Genomic DNA, 21,193 nt, shown 5'->3' with positions numbered 1-21,193 from the left:
ACTCAGTTTAAGGAAAGCAGCTGTTTCACGGATGTATCTGATTTCAGTCTGTATAGTATCACTGCAGTCATACATTAAATAAAACACAGCTGGACAATGCTCCACCTATTTCACCACCCTCTCTGCTAATTGTTTAGCACTAACATCTGTTGAAAACAAACTTTAGGAATAGGAAGGTAATGAAAAAAAAGCCTGTATTTTAAAATATTTTGCACTGGGAGAAGTTTTCCTTACTTATGAAGGAAGTCTCACATATATTCAATCAGGTTTTAATTATGAAATATATACCTAGATTTGCAAGAAACCTGTTCACTGAAGCTGTCTTACAAAAAATATGGTATTATTACAAATACTTATGATTGGTTTAGTTCTGTACCTGCTGCCAAGATATGTTTAGCCGTGCAGTTTATCTTCTCATTGATAATCATGAACACAAAAATAATTTGACTTATAATCTTGTTATGAATTCTCTAGAAATGCCATTCAAATATTTTCAGTTAAAGTTGACAAGATTTATATTCTTTAGGAATTGAGTACAGTCTCTAGTGTATTATGGCAAATTATTTAAACTGTATCCCCACAGAACAGCACCTTTTAATGGATGTAACCATGAATTAATCGTTCTTTCTGTAGAGAAAAGGTTGTTCTTTTTCAAACTTCCTGAGTTAAATGTATGTAACTTAATGTTACATACAACAGCTATGCCTCAATACAACTCATCTCCTGCAAACCTGTATGTTCCATGGCTCAGAAGCTATTTCCTACCTTTTTTGGTTTTAATTCACTTGTTCAACCTGTAACAGCTTTCCTTTTGTTAAGTGTTTTAAAATGTGGGAGTCTCTGGTTTCTCTAATAAAATAAATTTCATGACCAAGAGCTGTACAAAAATGCACTTTTCATTGCTTTTAGGAAATTCACAGCATAATCCTGCTGCTCATCTCCTCACGAGATTCAAGAAATAATGACCTACAATGAAGCACAGTGAGATACATCTGGAGGCAAAACTAGCTTCCTAATATACACATCAAGCACAATAGTCTTTTCATAATTTACAAATCCTATCAGACTATAGACCACTGAAGTGCTCAGCTTGCTTGAGCAATGCATATACTACAGCATCAAAAAGCCATTTCTCTGATAAGCCAAACCATTATGGAGCTCACTTCTTTTTAGATCAGAATGCAGTATTTGTATTTCCCACTTTTTGCCTCTGCAAAAAAAAGGAAAATTTTCTCTAAAGTAAAAAAGCAAGCTCAAGAAGGCTCTTTCATTTTTTCCATTGTTTTTATTATATCATCTTTATATTTCTGTAACATTATTCATGTTATATTAATATTAATAGCACTACAATATTAATAAAGCCAATCATGTTGCTGTAATGCCTATTCTTCTCAAGCTGTAATTTTGAAATTATTTCTCTAAGCTCTACTTTTAGTTTTCCAAAAAATAAACCTAAGATAAGCCTTTTTCCCTAACCATGCATGAATCCAAAGTGAAATCCTTTAACCTATTTTCACTGGGGTGTGACAGACTTAAAGATTTGGAATTGCCTTTCATCACTATATTAGATAGTGCAAACATTTAGATAGTTCTTAACTATAAACTGTTTATTACATAAGAGAGAAATGCACTCAGAAATACAGCAGGGAACATTTTATCTCAGCATATGATTGTCAGATTCTTTACTGTGGTTGGCTTCAGGGTACAGATAGTGATGTACTGCCTAACCCAGACGTATACAAAAAGGAGTAATATATGAATCTGTTAATATTTGCTGCTGGCAAGCCTGTGTGTGATTTCCAGTTTCTGGAACAGAGGTCTGGCACATATACATATGGAATGAAAGGGTGGAATATTATGGATATGGAAAACTTACCTTAAGTTTGAAAGGGGAATATAGTATATTTGGATATCCTTCATCTTGTATTTACACAAGAAATTTCCAGATGTAGCCAGACTGCCCTCTTCAAAGCATGAAGCATGTTACAATACTTGGGAGAAATTGGAAGATTTCCCTGCTGTTTAGCTGTAGTAGTGATACTCAGCAAATTTAAGAACAGTCATTGTAAACCATTTCTATTAAATATTGACATTTCACTGGAATATTTTTAATGCTGTGGAGATATCAATATAAACATTGAATTTTATACATAAAAAAATCATCCAAGTAGACAAGTGAATATTCCATGGTGAAAAATGCCTAGCTGGTGTGAAAAAAGTGTAACTCTCTAAAGCTGTGATGGACAAGATGCCAAAGACACACAATTAACAGGCAGACACTGTATCTAAAAAGGCATATGTACAGGTAAAGCTTTCTAGTGGACAGACATAAGACATTTCAGGAATCAATTACTGAAAGCCATGGCGTTTGCATGTCAACATATGCAAAATGAATCCTGTAAATGTGTAAAATATTCAACAACCTCATCTTCCTAACACAAGGAAGTATAAATCCCCTCAAAGGACCTTCTAGTTAATGGGAAAGTATTTACAGCAAGTCTCAGATCTTACTAATAGTTTTGATTACTCTGTCTTGGCTTAGCATCAGCATCAGCTGTGAAATCTGTCATGAACAGCAAAATAAAGTTTGCAAAAAAAAATTCCAAATAACATCTGGACTTAGATTCCCATTCCAAAAAAAAAAAATTCAGGAAGTTTTTCACACAATAATTTTTCATTATCGAAATCTGTGTCCTTAGTTGTACAGTATTTTTTCAAAATGGCTTCAGTACTTGCGAAACCTTTCGTCTCTAAAAACTCTACCTTAAAACTTCCAACAGCACACCACAAAACTAAAGCTTACAGAAACTCTTTCAAAGCAAACTATCACTAAATATAGAAATGTATTTATCTTACATCTATAAATCATGCAATTATTTGGAAAATACTTTTAACATGACTATTTGTAATTAAAATGTACAGAGCTCAGATCTGTTTAATTTCAGGCCATACTGTGACATTCCGCCTTCCTTCCCCTTATATTTTGAGGATAGGGTGGCTTAAGGGCGTGTTGAAAACAAGTTATTGGGACTACCACTTGATCACACCACATTTGGGAATATTTATGTGGGCAGTATATTATTACAGTGTTGAATTTCAATATTCTTAAGAATTTTAAGTTCTGCAAGTCCAATTTGAACTTCAGCTAAGTAATTCAAACTCATCAAAATACATACATTATTCTAGCAATTTAAAATCAGAGCAAGGTTTTAAAACCAGGAGAAAAGAAAATGCTAGCAAAGCAGTAATTCAGCTGTATTGTATCAAATGCTCATTTTTGAGCTGAAGAACAGAGTTAAACCTATGGCTAAGTCGTTTATGAAACAAGAAAGTAAAAAAATATAAGTTAATCACTCACTATAAAAGTATTTCCATGAGCACTGAATGAATTTGCTTAATGAGAATTACACTGAAAGTCATAAAACATTGCATCTTTCATGTACAGATTTTCACTATATTAAAAAAAATAAACCTATTACAGAGGTATTTGTCCAAACTAATTCTTTACTACTCATAGTGCAGCCAGTAGATAGGTAAAAGCTTATAAAAACTACTCAAAGTTTATAACCAAATTTAACATAGCTATGTAAAAAGACAGACAAGATTTTGAGTGTACAAGCTATTGTCTCAAAGGTATTTAAAAACATGACCACTTCTCTTACAAACTCTATCTCTCCAACATCCTTATTAATATCTTTGTATCACATCTGCAATGATATACCATAAAATAGGTTATGTGTGAAACTTTGAAACATGATTCAGCCTGTCACACACAGAGAAGTTGTTTATGCAGTCCTGTGCTGAACACACCCAGGATAAGCTGGGGGAAAAAATTCACATAACAGGTAGCCTCATCAGGTGCTTTGAAAGATTAAGAAAGGCTAACTAAGAAGTATAGCTTTTTTACCCCCAAAAAAGCCTATTTGTAACTAAAGAAAAACATCTTAATCCAATCCTGCTTATTGTGGAAAATGAGGGGAGATTTTCTGTTCATTGAAAATATTTCAATTTTAACTCACAGTATGCTTCAAAAATTACTTCATTCTTTCCCTATCTCTATGAATGAGATACTCACATTCCTGGACAGGAATATCAGGCACACAAAGGTTTACTGATGGCAAGATACTTTGCATTCTTGACACTAAAGACTATGTGGATCAGTTTGTTATGAAATATGTACTACTACAGGATTGCAAAAAGCTCTGAATGGACAAGTGCAGGCAAGATGAGGAATTTGGACTTACTTGAACTGCAGGTAAACCTAGTGGTTTTATGGCACTGCCCTGTGAACCAATAATTTTTGAGGCTCTGTCTTATTTTGACCACAAATGCTCTTCAATTCGCCATACTTGCCAGACATTTTTCTCCACGTCTCAGAGCATTTGAATTGAGAGTGTTCTAATATGTTGTGTTATAATTGACTATTTCACACTTGTTTCCACTATTCATTCAGAGTTTGAAGGAAGTTATTTTTTACGTCCTTTGAAGCTGTTATTTTAAGCCAAGTTGACAGTGTTCATAATATTTCAAATAGGCTGACAGGTTGCTCTGCTAATGTGCACTGTAAATGCACATGTACGTGAACCTTAAAGAAAAAACATGCACTGACAAAATAACATATGTGAGAAAATAACACAGATTTATGACAAAACAAAAAAAATCCTCTGAGGCAGGTGATTACAATGGATCATGATCCTGCTGAGGAAGTTTGGAAAAAGGCACGGCAGAGCTGGAATGCATTTGGCTAACTTCAGCATTAGCAAGTTACCAATGTCAGTTTGGAGGAAGAAAAAAATCTTCCTCCAAAAGTTCCAAAAGTGTTTTTACTCTTACTGCATACAGCTGGGAGATTTGGAATCATACCAAAAGAAGAGTGGAAGTAAAAAACTGAATGAAACATTCATGGTGTTCATTACTAGTCAGAAGTGAATTGATCACACACCAAAATCCCTCCCTAGGTACAGCAGCATAATTTGAATTTAAAAAAAAAAAAAAAAGTAGATACTGAGATGGTTCAAAAGTGGCTTGGAAAAAAACCAACAAATTGATGAAGATAACTTACAACAAACAGCTACTTTGACTTCAGCAGGATGGATAAAATACGGCATAGAGATCTTGTCTTCTTCTAAATTAAAAATCAAAAATTATTTAAACACACCATTCTAGATCAAGTTCTATACTGTGGAGCAGTGTAGAACACAGGTGATGTCTGTGGTATGAAGCAGAGAATAAAAAACCCTATACCAGCAGTCAGAAACTATGACTACAGTGGCAAAGGAGATGTGGCAAAGGAGATTTGTTGGGTAGCTTCTGTTTTGCAAAGTGGTACAGTGATGGCTTCCCTCCAACACTGCCCAATTGTGCCTGCTTCTAATGAGTGCCCCTTTTGCTCTTTTGGAAAGGGCATCATCAGACCCTCTTTCCTACTGGGATATTATTTTCTGCCCTTGGAACTGCTGCTTCATACTTCAACAGGACAAGAGGGAATGGGCAGGAACTGATGCACAAGAAGTTCCACCTGAACATGAGGAGGAACTTTTTTACTGTGCAGTGCCCAAGCACTGAAAGAGGTTGCCCAGAGAGGTTGTGGAGTCTCCCTCACTGGAGATATCCAAGAATTATCTGGACACAAACCTGTGCCATGTGCTCTGGGATGGTCCTGCTTGGGCAGAGGGGTTGGACCACATGACCCACAGTGGTCTTTCCAACCTGACCCACCCTGTGATTCTGTGCTGCGTTGATGAGCCTTTTTCTGTGGCAAAGCAGGGACTTTACATTTTCACTGAAGCAAACAGAAATCTCCCCCTCTAGTAGGTCTGTTTTTGACAGTAGTTCATACACAACTCAAAAATAAATGCATCTAAAAATCTTCACAGATGACCAGGACAACAGGCACTATGGTTGTGTATCTGGTGTGAGCCGTAATATGTGGATGGACAATCCTCATGGATTTCATTTGTGCTGTTACTGTCATATGCAAGGGAGTGGTTTAGGCACTCAATATCTGGGTTGACAAGTCCTTTACATTCTTGCACAAAGGCAAAATCAAATTCAGACAGTCACAACAGGCCTTTATTGGGTTGTCCCTCCAGGACAGTATGGTCAAATAAGCAACAGTCAATTTTAAACACCTTCCTGAATCTCTCCTTCCAGCTGCATATAGACCAAGCACACAGCATAAATTGTGAAGCCAGAATCATTCCAAACTGATCAAGAATAAGAAAATATGGCAATTATTTTCTGCTTTCAAACACTAGTGAATTTTGCTACTGACTCAATACAGCCTTGTCAAGATAAGCACAAATGCTCTCTTAATTTTGACTTGAAAGCCAGTTGTACTGTAACACAGCAAAATCTGTATATATATGGCTCTACACCTGTTTTAACAGAACCAAATGGCATTTGCTGGATGGGAATTACAGCTTTCTGCTCAAAAATCAGAAGTTAATATTTCTAATATATATTTCTTCAAGAAGTTTAACCCTCACACCTTGATCCTCAACAGCTTTACCCATTTTCCTGTGTCACACACAATTTGTACCCCAAGAACCACACCAATTCGTAATAATTTAGCATTGTGTTGTTCGCCTTTGCAAGCATCTCTGTATCCTGTCAGGACAGTAAGTGCTTTCACCATTCCACTGCAGGAGTCAGTCTCATTCTCTTCTTTCTAGCTGTTGTGTTGAACACACGGTCCATTTGAAAATTTTTTTCTTATCCCTTCCCCATCCCCAAATATAAGATGAAGGCTTTTTTGAATTGTTTAAGCAAGATGCCTTTTGAAACATTTGATTCTAACTATACACAGGAATCTCCAGAGGACACCAGCAGTCTTAGGTAAGAATACCACTAAAAAGCCAATTTACCTGTTCCTTTACCCAAAAATCTTGCACACTTCTTAATGAAACCAATAAAGCAAAGACAAAAATTCTTTAGACATTAAAAATACAAACCCAGGAAGACAACTAGCTTAACTTCCACTAGAAAATCACTTTAGTCTTGCCTTGTTATACAGGGGTCACCCATTGGAAATCACACAATATGCACAGGATATATCTTTAAATTACTCATAATCACCTTAAACTGTACTCAATCAGCATTGCAATATGTCATCTTACAGACATAAGAAAGTTCAAAAGAAAAACCACATGAAAAAGCAGACTACCAAGAGTACTATTGTTAAAACTACACCAGAAAGCTTAATATTTCAATACTGTATATGTTAAAATAAACAACATACACAGGTGATGAAAGCCAGTCTCTGAAAAATTTATTATTCTGTTAGAACAAGTTTACACTTAGGATGAATTCTCAAGCTTCATGCCATTAGGAAGTTTTACTAGGTTTATAGTGGAAATAAAAACAGAAATAAAAATAGATTACAATCCCAAAATACAGGCTGTACTTTAAGTATGATCCACAGGCTTTCTTTTCCTTTTAAATCTATACATTTCCTCCTGCCTCCAGCAATCAGATCTTTTTAAATCTTTGTAAAAAGCTGCCCAGATTGTCTGTTTTCCTTTTAAAATCAAATATTTTGAAATATGAAGTTGAACAGACTAATGTAACCTGCACTAGTTCAGTTTTACTTCCACAAAGCCATCCTACTGGAGTTGTACAGCTCTCAGAGATTCATGACACCAGTTTCACAATCCTGCTCTTCTGGACTCATTTACTCTGTATTGTCATTTTGGCTTTAAAAAAAATTGACCCTATTTCTATTTTCTCCTCCAATGCATGCCATTGGTACTTATCCCACTGAATCTTCTTCGCCTAAGACGGGCATAAAGAAAGGATATGGATGATTTACTAAGATGATTATTTTTCAAAGCAGTAAAGCTTAGCCTGGTGAATTTGCACTTGACATTGCATAATTAAACTCTTGGAAGTGGACTTGTAAGCTATACTACACAAAGCAACAATGAGCGCTGAATGCTCTAAACTTCAAATTAGAAAGTAGTAGCAAGAATTATACTTGTCAGTTCAAGTCGTAACTACTGGAAATTGATTGTTTAGTTCAATATGAACAGAAATATTTGCTAATTTTGTTAAGTTTGAAATAGTTTCTAACTTTTTCTGACCAAATGCATTTACATAAATGGTTCCAACTTGCCTCAGTGTTTATTTTTACACGTTAGACACTATAGCAAAATCTGCCATTTAATGTGCAGCATTGGCCATATCCTCACCCACTTGAAAGCTATTTTTTTCTACATGTTATATGGATTAAGGACTGATTTCAGTATCATTTTTAAAGAGTTACTCCTCAATATATTCAACAAATCAAATAAATTATATAATAGCAAAAATTTACAGCTTTTCTCACAAGCATTCCATCTTAAATGAATAATAATCTAGATACAGATATGTGGTCAATTTTTTTTTTTTAAGCACAGTTTGTCAAGAGTTTTCCCGAACTTTGAACTTAGTAGAAGAACACTTAATGATCAGCTGTGGAAAGGCAGAAGAAATACTAAGTCATGCCTACGAGTTATTTGGTTTTCAGGACAGATGAGGAGAGGAGAGGAGAGGAGAGGAGAGGAGAGGAGAGGAGAGGAGAGGAGAGGAGAGGAGAGGAGAGGAGAGGAGAGGAGAGGAGAGGAGAGGAGAGGAGAGGAGAGGAGAGGAGAGGAATAAAAATATAGAAGTGCCAAAATTGATTTTATCTCCTTCAACATTCACACTCGAAATAATAGAAGAATATATTGTTATCAGATACTGGACTTACACTCATATTCCTGTCCCAGATCTGAATAGAACCATCTTGACAGCCAGCTGCAATTAGCTTCCCATCTCTGCTGTATGTGCAAGTTGTAGGAATCACTCGTTTACCTTGAACTGATCGTGGCTTAAATACGCTTTTGTGCTTTTTTTCATTGTTAACATCCCAAGTCCTCACAGTTCTGAAAAAATAGTTTAAATAAACAGTTGTTTTAGATAATGTTAGTACATATAAAATAATTCCTCTTGTGATAAAACCAAACACCTTTTCCAGGACAGATGGCATATAATATTGTTCAAATTAAGCTGTAATGGCAAAATAGCATTTAAGCTATGAGAACAACTTTTCAAATAAAAGAAACATCATGTTCACTAAAATGTATCTGAAGTTAAAAAATAATTAAAAACAAACAAAAAAACTCCAAACCAAAACACTTTCCCCCGAAACTCTCATGTAAGTACATCAATGATTTAGAATTTGGAAGATAACAGAAAGTTAATACACCAGTACTACATCATCTCCACTGCCACTGTGTCGGAATCCAGAATGTCCCTCTGGGTGTCCTGGATGGCCAGAGCCGCTGGCAGGGGGCTCTGAGACCCTGGCATGCAGCCAAAGACACACGTGGGGTTTTGATCTTAGCCCGTGGAGCAGATTACTAACTCTGTATGAAGAATTACAAGCCACACACACACAAGTTTAGATAGCATAGTAGAAGTAGTCATGAAGTGAAAGGAAGGATTTTTGAGTGCTGTACAGGGGGGTTTTAAGCCTTGTATGCAGGGGTCCAGGTTTTGTACATGGGGGTCAGGAGATCTAAGATGGAGGGATTTGGGTGTGCCCTGTCCTCTTTCTTTCTCCTTCCTAACCTCCATGTCTTTGGTGATGCTGGCACTCACAGATTGGTTTAGAGTAGAAAGTCACCATTCAATATAGATAGTAGGTATTGGGGGAAAAGTATAAACATGTAGTACATAATATATGATATAAAAGATGGCACCAGCCCCCTGGGAGGGCAGTGTGTCTTTGTCTGACCTGCTGAACGGGCCACAGCAGTTCAGAGAGAAGAATCTTTTAGATAACCAACAATAAACTACCTTGAGAACAGACAACAGAAGACTACTGAGTCTTTCTTCGAAGGCACAGGTTGGAGGAGAGACTTTTCCATCTTTTGGGGTCACCCCAATTCGGGGGTGAAACCCCACACCACTGGAAGTCAGGAAGAGGAAAGTATTCAGCCTTCTACAAAGAATTAATACTTCAGGAAATAGGCATGAATGCTCATACAAATTCATAACTTAAACAGATTTCTTAACCATTCAGACATAACAACAATTGAATATTCTGCTTTTAACTGGCTGGTTATTCTTCACACTTACTTCTGAAAGGTATTTGAAACATTGTGATATTATTGTGGTTCTCTTCCACTAATCCTGAAGGTGTTAAGAGTAATGTTATAAAAATGCTCTTCAAATATTTTAGAAAGACTAATTTATTGTTTTTTCAGGTTGAGTTTTTCCCACATTACTAGCAAAACAAATACATCCTTTCTCTTTTTTAATGGAAAAAGAGTATCTGCCTGGATCTTCACTGTTCCTTAGATACAGGAAAACATCCAAATGAGAGAGAACTAAAACACTATATACAGGTGGACCCTTTAAACTGTCTTAGATACAAATGTTTTCTGTCCATTTAATATGTTGAGGTCTTTCCATATAAAAATTCAAAACTCTTCTGGCATCTAATGCAGAGAAGTGTTTCAGAATTTGGCAAAGGAAGGAAGATCATTCATTTAGAAAGAAAAAGTCTCAAGGTTCTCAAGACAACCTCATTTGTTTAGACTATACAAACATTGCCTATGATCCAACAGCGCATAATTCACTGGTCTCTAGCAAAGCAAATACAACTTTAACAGAGGCTGCCATTTCTCCAGAATGAGACAAGGTACCACAGCACAACATTAAGAACTTCCATCAGAGCTACAGGACCAGACAGGCCACAGAGCTGACTTATAAATAATTCTAGAATAAAACAGACAAGAAAAAGAGCTGGAATACCTCAGAGAGGTTACAATCAACTGCACATTTAATGACAGTAATGGGAAATCAGTAACTGTAAGTTAGAATTAATAAGTAGAATTAATCTTCAGTTTTCCATTATAAAGTCAAGCTTAGTTTCATTTTTAAAAGTCTTCAAATCTCTTATGTGTAAGGCATCACTTCACTGCTGTATTTGTAGCTCTAGCACAAGACATTCAAGTGTTCTGACAATTAGTTTGGGTTTGAAGTTCTGGCGGGTTTGTTGTTTGATGTTGTTTAACTATTATTTTTATTTTAAATGACACACTGTATTGAAGTTATGATTAAGTTTATTAGAAGATCTTCAGATGTTGCTTTCATCCTCAATCATTATATGATTCTGACATTCCCTTTTTCATTTCTTTGTGTGGTCAATAACCATCTCAGTCTCCTGCCTTTCATTCACTTTCTCCCACTGTGATATTGCTCAAAACTTGAGTCTTTTTCTATACCACTTCCTTCATAATACTCAATGAATGTTCTGCACCTTCAGCTTCTCTTCTTCATTCAGTGATGACGATCTCCTACTGAACAGCTCTGTCCTCTCTTACAGTGTTCCCAAGGACTGCCATGGCACACCCCTTCTCAGGTGGTGCACTGGGTAACACAGTTACGTGTGGGGAACTTCAGAGCCCTTTCATTCCACGTGCCTCACAGCATCTCGGATGTAATTCCTGAAAAAAAATCTCTTGAGAATCCTTTACCATCCTAATTCTTCATTTCTGTTGGCATGGAATGACTTTTTTAAACCCTGCAGTTTCCTCTTTTTAGGACTCAATATCCTGTCAAAACTTAAAAAATTTGCTACACAAAGAGCATATTCAAACCTTTTTATGACTTTACCTCTCCACTATAAAGGAAGAAGAAGCACTTGTATACTCTTATTCCTTATAAAACACGTTAAAAGAAGTATGAGCCCTAAATCAGCTGTAATATCAGCAGGTCAGCTGAAAAATCCAAGTTCTCTGAACTGCTGCTTCCACTGCAGACAGTTGGCCATATTCCCACACACATGAGTTACATGCCAAAAATGCCCACATAGCCTACAGTATATATTTAATATTCCCCCAATGTTTTCCTAATGTCCCCACACTGAGCATGTGTTTGCTGTTGCCTTGCTGCTACTGGATCTAATGAAAAAAAAAATTTACACTAAAGTAAATATCTTGTAAGAAACCACCTATATATTAGTAACAAATTTGTCAGTCAGTCCCAGAGAGCCTCAATTCTTGAGCTAAGACTGAGCTTCTTAATGTCTTATTTCACATAAGATCTTCAAAGAATTTTTATTCTTTATGGAAATATTTCCTCTTTTAAAATGGATATCATATTGCAAACACATCTTATAATACTATGTGCAAAATTTCAGCTTAGCATGGTTTCTGACTGAATCACCACCAACTAAAACATCAAAAGTCATTTGTAAACTATGCATGTGTTTTATATTTTCTTTCAGACCAGTGAGAGACTAGAAGCAGGGATCACTGAAAGACCTTGGGGACATACCTTCACTGGAAAGAAAGGAGCTTTAGGCTGGACATTGGGACTTTCTTCACAGGAAGGATGATTAGACACTGGAATGGCCTGCCCAGGGAGGTGGTAGTGTCACATCCTTGGAAGTATTTAAGGAAAGACTGCACATGGCACTGAGTGCCATGGTCTGGGTGACCATGGTGGGTCACAGGCTGGAATAAATCCCAGAGGCCCTTTCCAACCTAATTGATTCTTTGGCTGTAAATGCTCAGCTGTGAGCACTCCCAGCCCAGAGAGCCAAACGTGTCCTGAGCTGCATCCAGAACCCCATGTGAAGCAGGGGAGGGAAGGGATTCTGCCCCTCTGCTCTGCTGACACTCCCCTGGAGAACTGCATGCAGCATAAAAAGGACATGGACCTGTTGAAGCAAGCCCAGAGGAGGCAACAAAGAGGATTCAGGGGCTGGAGCACAACTCCTATGAGGACAGGATGAGAGTTGATTTGCTCAGACAGGAAAAAAGAAGGCTCTGGAGAGACCAAAAGCAACTGCAAGTACTAAAAAGGGGCTTGTAAAAAAGATGGAAAGTGATTCTTACACGAGCAGATAATGATAGCACAAGGGGGAACAGTTTAAACTAAAGGAGGAGAGATTTAGGATCAATATCAGGAACAAATCCTTTACTGTGACAATGTGAGGCCCTGGCACAAGTTGCTCAGAGAACTTGTGCATGTTGCATCCCTAGAAGTCTTCAAGGCGTGGTGGACAAGGATCTGAGCAATCCGGTCTAGTGGGTGGCATCCCTGATCTTGGCTGGAAGAGGGGGTACTTTGGAATTAGATGACCTCTGAAGTTTCTTCCAACCCAGCCCATTCTGTGGTACTGTGACTACCATCTAACTCCTCCCATTCTAGCCAGAAGGAAAGGAGATAAAAAGGAAAAGAAGCACAGAAACCCAAATAATTTACCATTGGGTAATATTGTCTTTAAATTGGCAATTATGGCAAAAATATATCGATTGCTTGCATATATCCTCTTCCCTTCTGACCCTCAATCAGCATACCACATAACAGTCAACTCAGGGTAAATTATGTAATTATGACTCTGGGGTTTTTTTCTGGAATATTTTGTACCATTTAATGATTTCCTCTTCCTCATAATGAAAAAATAAATAAATTAGATTGCATTACAGAAGTTATAGTTTCACTTTCTAAGTTCTCTGAGCTCAGTCTGTTATTTGTGTTGAAATGAGTAAAAAAAATTTACCCCTGCATTAAGCAGATAATTTCCAGGGCACTCATTTTGTTCAAAAAAACCTTCCTCCTAAGAGTATCTCCTCAGAAGTAAAAAAGTGGGAGATGAAACAATAACACTGTTTTGTACTCTATGTTGCACCACTTAGCAGAAGTATAACATCAATATTTATCTGTTGATAGGCAGAACCAAGATATTTTTGAACTCCAGTGAAAACAAAAGAAAAGCATTTCCTGAATGAGTCTTTTTTCCACCTGAAAACAGTTTAATGAAAGTTTGTTCTTTAGTAAAAACCAGACAGAGGGATTTTTTTAAAACTATACTTCTAACATATACTGTTGTTTGCTCATTACATCAAGTTTTAATATATTCATCCCATTAACATCTATGATTTCTCTTTTATAAATTCCTTTTCAATTCAAATATCCATGAAGTAGGCTTCACATACACATGTTTAAATTTAACTTCTTAAATAATGGATTCCACATCTGCAAAACAGATTTTGCAAAAGTGATTTTGTAAAGTTCTTATATTTGCCAAGAGCAATTCAAAGCAACTTTGAAAAGGAGGGGAATGTTCTTTTGGAAAGGTAATGTGGGTATTTTCGTGGCCACTGAGAAGTTAAATTACATACAATAAACAACTAATTTAATTACTGAGGTTCAAGGGGAGGTTTTGGCAGGATTTTTATCCCCAAAATATTTTTTCTCTCTTTTTTCCCCTTTTTCTCATGTTCTTATGATGTTATTACTAAGTTAAAATTTCTAATAAAATTAATTATTGGCAATGCTGCTGCATTATACAAATTATAGCTATGTAGCTGCATTTCCCAGACTGCAAGCACAGAAAATTTCTCTGTCATGAGTCAGCTACACACTGCCCTAATACAATCTGTTGAAATTCAAGAAATGAGCCAATGTTAACTTCAAAAGCCAGACCTGCCAAATTCCACTAAGCTTTTTCGTCTGTCCCACCTCCTCTGTTTCTACTGGACTGGAAAACTCTATTGCACAATGTTGAATGTTATTGGCATTTATTATGTTAAGTCTAATCTGAATCATAAAGTCTACTCTTATCACTTGAAATAGAAAAGAGCTAAGAGTACATTATTGTTAAAATGTATTTTTAAAAGTACAGAACAGGCTTAATGTTGTACATCTAATAACCTAATTATAGTGTTCACTTTTGCAATGTATTATAGTGCCTACTTATGTAATATAAGGTGGCAAAACTTAAGATACTTCAAAATCATCATACAAATACGGAGGCAATGGAATTGATCATGCCACCATACATGTACAAGATGACACCAAGTCATCAGTGATAGAAAACATATTTTTAAAGTGTTAAATTAAGACTGTTATAAACAAAAAAAAAGCAACCGATCTTACAGTAAGATTTTCTTTAAATCTCTTTTATCACATAGAACAAACATATGTACATGGGAATGAAATTAAGGAACTTATTCATACAGTAGAAAATTGCCTAAAGTAGAATATGTAAAGAGGTTGGTTAAGAAATAGCTGCAAAGTTCTGTTAAGATGTACTTCATGCATATGGAGGTGCACCACTATGTCAGCAAGAAAACTTTCATTATTGTGTTCTTTTTGCTCTCTTTCAGCAGAAGTTATAGTCTTCTTCTGTTGAGCACATGGGACCCAAGGAAGGTTAAGTCACCTACTACACAATGAAAAAATTTGTACACATAAATGGGTGGAGAAATCCAGAGAAACTTTCCATACTTGTTTGGCAGAAAAACTTCTAAATAAGATACCCACTTCCAGCATTTGAACAGAATTAAAATAATTTGAACCAGAATACAAGAAAAGTCACATCCAACAGATGTAAAGTCATAATTACAGAAAGAACTGCCAAAAATATGTAGACAACTTAGTAATTTATAACAACTTTATTTTTCTGTCACTTAAATTAACTCAAAATGTAAAAAGTTGTAGAGAAACATTTAACAGAGTAAAAAAATTGTATGTGATATACAGCAAATGAGCTAAGCAATTATGAAACCATATTTCTCTATATTTTCAAATTAAACTGGTAGCCTTTTTTGACAGCAGAAATTACCATCATTTGTATGTACAAAAGACAAAAGTAAAAAGTATATCATATATATGCACAAGAGCAGCAAACCTTAATTACTGGGGTGGAGTAGATTAAAACCTAATAACAGTGAATGGGAACTGCTCCCATTCTCCAGTGTAAAGGTACCAAAAAGCAACCAACTCAAAATTAAAATGACACATAAGCATGTCTGAGAGAGCATAGAGATTAGGTGTTCTGCATTATTAAGCAAAAATCCTGCTGGTGGCCAATATATGCAACATTTGAGGAAAATTTAGAAAAGGAGACAGAGAAGAACTGGAGGAATATTACCTCAGCTAAGAAATCAGAAGCAATGGAGTGCTGTGCAGCATGTTCATAGGAGGAAAATGACAGCAGCAAATACTAGAGAGTTTTGACATACAATCACTTCTGACTGAGAACCTAGTCATTCAGACACAAAGGGTGACCCACCAATACATCTGTGTGACCCTTTAGAGATTATATTGTAAAGACACAGTGGAATACCTATTGACAGAATCTCTTACTTATGGCATAAAGAGTCTGTTTTTAATGAAATCAAAGATCACAGGCTTTCTGAACTGAGTAATTTTTGCTTTTCCCCAGATTAAATCATTGGGTCAGACTAACAATTCAAAAAGGCACTCTTAAGGTTAAAAATTCAAGAGCAGAAACAAATTTCCTAGAAACAAGTAAGCAAATAACATAACACAAGTCTTTGACTTTTTTTTTTTTATCATCAGACCCTGTATATAAAATAGCATCATATTTGCATATGGGTTACTTATTTATTTCAGCTGTTCCCTTCTACATACCTCTCCAAAGTGATGGAAATTACATCCTCTGGAATTTTGCACAATTTTTTTTTAAAGTACTTCAGTACTTCATTCAAAACCTGAAGATTCCCTCAAAGTATCTACAGATCAGTTCATCAAAATGACCAATTCCAAAATTCAGTCATGCTCAAAGATTACAGCAGACACATTTTGCTTTCATATTGGCAGAAAGAAGGAGTGACAAAATACTACACAGTAAAAAACCAATTCTACATTTTAAATGTTGTCATTTCGTAACTATCACCAACAGCTGTTAAGTCAAAGTTCAAGAAAGGGCATCAAGTAACACAAAAGGGAATATTTCAGAATGGATCGTAAAAGAAATTCCAAGATTCTGCTCCATACTGTCTTCCACCTTCACTGTGAATTTCCCACTGAATTCTCAAAGTACAATTCAGATAAATACCTTGCTATACCCAGTCTTCAAAGATCCTGAATGCTGTAATTCAAAACAGTAAGTTTCATCTGGGACCTAAAAGTTTCACAAGATTTTTTTTTTCTTCATAAAAATTCTAAGATAGCCACAATTTGCTTTGAATGTATTTGCCACCTTGGAAGACAGTAAAACATATTAATACATAAATCATATATAGGGAAAGGTCAAGATCAAAAGGAAAGTAAATGATGGAATTTTTCAATAAAAACAAAAGAACAACAATACTACATGTCTACTTCATTAACAGTAAATAGTAAGTTCCAGTGCAGTTACTAATGTTCAGCAGAATTTTCCTCACATCAAAAAAAATACTGTGAAAATAAATAAAACAACAGGTTTTGTGGGAGAAACTTTATAACCTCAGAAGAAAATAAAAAAGGAGCTATTATGGGAAAGAACACATAAACAGAATGAAAGGCTGAGAAAGAATAATAAAAAGTGAAAAGTAGATCAATTGTGTAAAACTAAAAAAAACCAACTAAGATGATTGCTGGACAGAAAGCAGTACTTAAGAGTACGCAGGCATGCGACACCAATAAGAATCTTCACTCCTAAGCAAGGAAGATTAATATTCAACATACACAATATATTCAGGGCTGCTTAGCATACAGAAAAATAGAAGACATCTAAAAACATTAATTACATTCTGAAGACAGGAAAAATGTTAGGGGATGAGGTGGGAATGGGACAAACATCCCTTCCCAATCTCACCAAATCAAAACAACAATTGCAAGAGCCTAGGGACAAGAATAAAATACATGATAAAGAAAATATGTTATTGAGAGGACGTATTACTGAGAGGATATCATTCTTAAATACATTCAAATTCTGTAGAAGATTAATTTGAGGCAAATCACTGAGGTATTAAAAACAAACAAACAAAACTCGAAAAAGACCACCAAATTAAAAAACCCCAGCCTAAAAACCAACACACAAATATGCTCCAGAGGTCTGTTTAAAATCCCAAAAGAGTGATACAGAAAAAGGTCCCTTCAGCCTAAGAAAATGGTCTCCAAATTACAGGCATATACTGTACTGAAAACAAAGGCTGCAGTGCTAATAGTTTGATTAAAAATAATTCCTTTAGGGGTTCCAGTCTGTGTTGTTGTGATGGATTCTTTCTCAAAGAATTTTTTTAACTCCTGGATTCAGTCTGTTTGCCTCCCTTCCAATGGCCAATATACAGGCAAAAACTGAACAAGATCATCATGACAGAGTATAATAAGCCTTTCTCCCTTTGTATTTCCTTAAATATTAAACTATTATCCTTTCATATTTCCCTGAAACACTGACCATATTTGATTGTGATAGTGATAAATATTTGGGCAGCTGAACTGCACTAAGAGAAAAAAGTCTTGCTGGTTTTCAATTACCTTCTCACTGGGACTGATAGCTAATTTGCTTTGTTTCTTGTTGATGATGTCTTTACATACAAATCTGATTGGAGAAAAAGGTGTTTATCTTTGCATCAACCATTATAAAGGCAATAATTTCTTCAGTTCAAATCAGAAATGTACATAAAAGCAAGTCTTCAGAAAACAGTGCCATCCAGAAAACAGAGAACCATCCCCTGAAGTTATTTTCTCCCAATGAGTAACAGATTCAGTGATTTTAATGAAGGATACTGAGCACTGTAAGAGCCAATATGCTTTTGACTTAATAGTAATTCTAAGTCTATGTTCATGCTGTGCTATTTAAAAAGCATATACTGAGCACCAGTATTTTCCTGAGACTGTGTGGCACTTTACACACAAGAAGTCCTTAACTTCCTATTCAACAGCAACATCTAACATCAATATTACTATTTCTATACAGAATAATAGATAAATTACAGGTATTATGTGATTTAATTCTAAAAGTTGTGACAATAAAAGTAGATACAATTTTATGTCATTTTCCAAATGGGGCAAGCAGGCATCTTGAATGAACTGAGATCTCATCGCCCACTTAGGAAAGATAAAGTGGGATGTAATCAATCTCCATAGGGGGTACATCTGATTAAGACCAAAGGGGAAGACTTTCAGTAAAGAACATCTTGACAGTTCAAGTTACTGTCACCTGCATGAATTGAAATTACTCAAGAGCAGTCTTGCATGATACTGCAAAAGGAGGAGGGGTTAATCACTAGGAAAACAGGATGCTTTCTAAAGAGCTGATTAGTCATGGCTATAAAATAGCTTAGGCTGACTTAGATCTCAAGTTTTTTTCACTCCATTAAATAACTCAAATTAGAACTAACACTCAGCTGAACTCTTCATTACACCAGTGAAAAATCAACCGAAATTGAACAGTCAAGGATTGAAAAGCTCTCTCAGACAACACCTCAGCTGACCCTACACGTATTAGTTTTAACTGCTTTTGCTGTCATCTTAGATCTCATGACACTTTTGTCCAGGTCCATTAGCAATGAACTGCAATCCAACAAAGGTAAGCAACAAAGGGAGCAAATTGTAAGCCTTAAATGTATTTTGGTTTCTGAAGTTACAGAATCTGCTCTACACAATGCAAAGTTTGACTTGGCTGCATAGATTAACTATGCACCTTGGGCTATAGAAAATTTTAAACATGAGTTTTATTTTGTCTTTATGTATGAATTACCAATCTTCATACATTGCAGTGTAATCACATAAAAGATTATGACCTACTTATAAAGACCAGGACAAAATGCAGCATATAAGGTAAATGTAAATTTAGGTATTTCTATTTAGATTTTCCAGAATATCCACTGAAGTCTAAGACACTTCCTTCATCCTCACAGGAATTCAGAAAGGAAAAAATCATCTCTTCAAGAAAAGAAATTCTTAGCCTCAGAACTCCAGAGAGTCGTGATACAGTCCCACATCTGTCTGGATAACCACAAATAACATTTTTTCATACATCATCATGGTCTGCTCATATACTAATACTTACACTACTGAGGAAGCCCCGGTATTCTTTTCTTACTTTTGTGTGAAGTTAAAAGTTTAAAGCAATAGATTAGTAGATAAAATAGTATTAAATTTTATGACTCTCAAGGATAAAACACTAAGGGACTTGTGCTCCCTTATTAATTATATTCTCCATATGTGGGAAAATGGTGGGGATTTTGCTGGGTTTAAAATGTGTAGGATTAAAAATAGGAAAGGCAGGACATAAATAACTAAGAAAATGCTTCTAATAATCTGATTTTTCTTTCAAATTAAAAAAAAAACAGCAGAGAAGTGACTTGCTTCATAGCTTAATTTGATCAAAATATCAACTAGCTCTAGAGTTTGAACATGTTACTTGCAATCCTCTAATCTTCTGTTTGCTTGAAGCTCTGAAATTTCTGACTGTTCAGAAATTCACCTTTTAGTTCACTACACAACCTGAGCAACTTGATCTGAGTTGGCTTTGTACTAAGCAGGGAATTGAAACAGATGACCTTCAGATGTCCTCTTCAACCTAAATTATTCTGTGACTACAGAAAACTCAAAAGGGTACTCTACCATACTTTTAGAACATATAAATATTCCTGGCAGGGACACGCGCTTCTTATATCTAAAATTCCATGAACCATGAGAAATCTGCTCAAAAGCTAATAAGAATAGAACTAAGTCCAAAATCAAAACAAAGACATATGAATGTCACCAGCATTTCCAACTTTAGGAGCTATTGGGAGACAGAAAAATCTGAGACTGACAGAGACTGGAAAATCTACAGAACCTCCAGCTCCAACTTATGTCCACTGTCCTAAATGTTGTAAAGACATTACTTGTCTCCACTTTCTAACTGCATGCATGAACAGTTAAAAGTACTCACTGAAATGCACAGCAATAAAATTTTAACTTGCAGCTGAGAGCACTCCTACAGAGATCAATCAACTAGCAGGAAAATTCTCTAATAATTTTTTTTTTGTTTGTTTTTCTTCAGCTAGAATTCGTGCATGCTTCCTCAGTAATTCAACTATTAAGTGAGTGGAAATGCCCAGCTCCACCCTTTCTTTTTACCTAGGGCATCAGCAAATTTTTTAATTCTTACTTTCTTAGAATCACAGACCAGAATCACATAATATCTCGGAACAGACAAGACCCATCAGGATCATTGTTCCTTGCAGATCTACACAAAACTAAACTACCTGACTAAGAGTCTCATTTAAACACTCCTTGAACACTACCAGGCTTGATGGTGGGACCAGTTCCCTGGGGAATCTCTTACAGGGACCAACCATGTTCTCAATGAAGAACCTATTCCTAATGTCCAGGCTGAACTTCCACTGATAAAGCTTCATTCCATTTCCTCATGTCCTGCCACTGGTAACCAGAGAGATGAGATCAGCACCTTCTATCTGCTGTCCCCCCA

General features: G+C 35.8%; 1 protein-coding gene across 1 annotated transcript in view; it reads right to left on the bottom strand.

Annotated features, from left to right (window-relative positions):
• The window catches only part of WDR70 (WD repeat domain 70), a 126,940-nt gene that overhangs the window by 46,337 nt on the left and 59,410 nt on the right, over positions 1–21,193 (bottom strand). The window contains exon 10 of the mRNA XM_038123454.1: positions 8,729–8,903. Within this exon, the coding sequence (XP_037979382.1) occupies positions 8,729–8,903 (175 nt within the window). The remainder of the gene's footprint in view (positions 1–8,728; positions 8,904–21,193) is intronic.

Source organism: Motacilla alba, chromosome Z, assembly GCF_015832195.1.
Source record: "Motacilla alba alba isolate MOTALB_02 chromosome Z, Motacilla_alba_V1.0_pri, whole genome shotgun sequence".
NCBI classification, from domain to species: domain Eukaryota; kingdom Metazoa; phylum Chordata; class Aves; order Passeriformes; family Motacillidae; genus Motacilla; species Motacilla alba.
Note: the sequence above shows the minus strand (reverse complement) of the source record. Positions and strands in the feature narration are given on the sequence as shown.